This window comes from Buceros rhinoceros, unplaced genomic scaffold (assembly GCF_000710305.1).
Source record: "Buceros rhinoceros silvestris isolate BGI_N320 unplaced genomic scaffold, ASM71030v1 scaffold18712, whole genome shotgun sequence".
Taxonomy (NCBI): Eukaryota; Metazoa; Chordata; class Aves; order Bucerotiformes; family Bucerotidae; genus Buceros; species Buceros rhinoceros.
The window spans coordinates 1,922-3,479 of NW_010399684.1; the positions used below are offsets into that span (position 1 = coordinate 1,922).

General features: G+C 43.6%; 1 protein-coding gene across 1 annotated transcript in view; it reads right to left on the reverse strand.

Moving 5' to 3' along the window:
• Positions 1-857: 857 nt before the first annotated feature.
• The window catches only part of LOC104489425 (mitogen-activated protein kinase kinase kinase kinase 3-like), a gene marked incomplete at its 5' end in the record, with an annotated part of 26,166 nt that continues 25,465 nt past the window's right edge, over positions 858-1,558 (reverse strand). Inside the window, one exon of the mRNA XM_010131584.1 lies at positions 858-1,311. Within this exon, the coding sequence (XP_010129886.1) occupies positions 1,224-1,311 (88 nt within the window). The remainder of the gene's footprint in view (positions 1,312-1,558) is intronic.

A 1,558-nucleotide genomic window follows, 5' to 3' on the forward strand; every position in this document is an offset into this window, starting at 1 on the left:
TTTAAATTTAATTTGGGTTTAGTGTATATTATCACAATAAAATATAAAGAGCATATACAAAAAAAAGTCAAATGTGTGCATTTTGCTAAAACTTGGCATTTATATACTCCATTGGAAAACAGCAATCAAAAATACTCCGGTGAAAACTAAGTTCCTGTGATGCGCAGTAACCACTGTATTGTTCAAATGAGGTAGTAACTAAATTATTTTGGCCATGTGTTAACATCCTAAATCAAGAAAATGGTGCAAAAACGATTATAAGGCCAAAAAAAAGTCAAAATGGCAACACCTTTGAGCGATTTCCACGGCGTGGAATGTTGCTCCTTCTCCTCGTGATATGAGAAGCCGTAGTCGGAAGAACAGTAATGCTAGTTTTTCCTCTTGGTACACACTAACGATTCAATCACCTACTGCAGTGTTACAGTCAGGTACCACTAGCCGGGGACTGACACCCCTCCAGAAAGGATCGTTTTCGAGCACAGAGAAGTAATTGCAAGGAGAGGTTTCATTACTTACAAAAATACAGGTGTTAACTCGTTTGTCTCACAAAGAAATCTACCCAAGAAAACTAAAGTAAAAAAGGAACTTCAAAGCCCAAGTCATATCCACAAGGTCACAGCTTACCTTTGTGACTACAGACATCACATCTCGATACATTGTGCAAACATGACACCAGTGTGTTGCATCAAAATTAAAACAAGATTGTAATTGGATTACAGCCTTGGTTACGATTTCGGGAAGTTAAGATTCATTTGTATTAGTAAATTACAGGTAATAAAATACAATAGTGTTGTTAAATTTACTATGTTTGATGCTAGCATCCCACTTTATAACAAACACATGAGAAGTCCTTAAAATAGTACCCCAGTTTTGCTTCCGCATCCTCAGGGATGTTGAGACCTGTATAAGCAGGACCCTGGTACTGCCCAGGAGAAGGGCCACTATCCACAGAATCAGTGCAGTCTTCGGCGAGACCTTTCACCGAAAAATGCTGCCTATGTACAAAGATTACACATCAGAGAGCCAAGCAGTTCACTGCTGTGGTACGGTAACGCTCGTGTGTCCGTACCACGAGTAAATTCTTGCCCTCCTCTCACGCCACAATAAATTATGAAGTAACTGAAGTGGGATTGCTGCAGCTTTTGTGCAATTTCAGCCGGCCAGGAGTGCTGCAGCAGCAGAGCATGCTCTCAGGGCAGCGAGCCGCCTGCCAGGAGGTGCTCTCAGTAACTGTTCTCGTGCCCTGCCAGGATATACAAGTTGCTGTTGGCTGTCGGGTTATCCGTCGGCCTGCTCTCCAGCACCACAACCCTAAAACGAAAATGGAACAGCCACAGTATCAAGCAATCCTTCATTTAAACACATCCTGGGATGTAACTGTAGATGTTCTCTCCCGGGATCCATCGGACCAGTGGTCATTTTCCTTCCCTGGACGCCTCTAGTCCAAAAGCTGCTCAAAGCAAGGCCTTATCCCAGCAAGGTCCCCAGGGATCTCCCACAGCCTCTCTGGGCCTGTGGGCTGACGGTTCTACCGCCCTCACCATGATGTTTTCTCCTC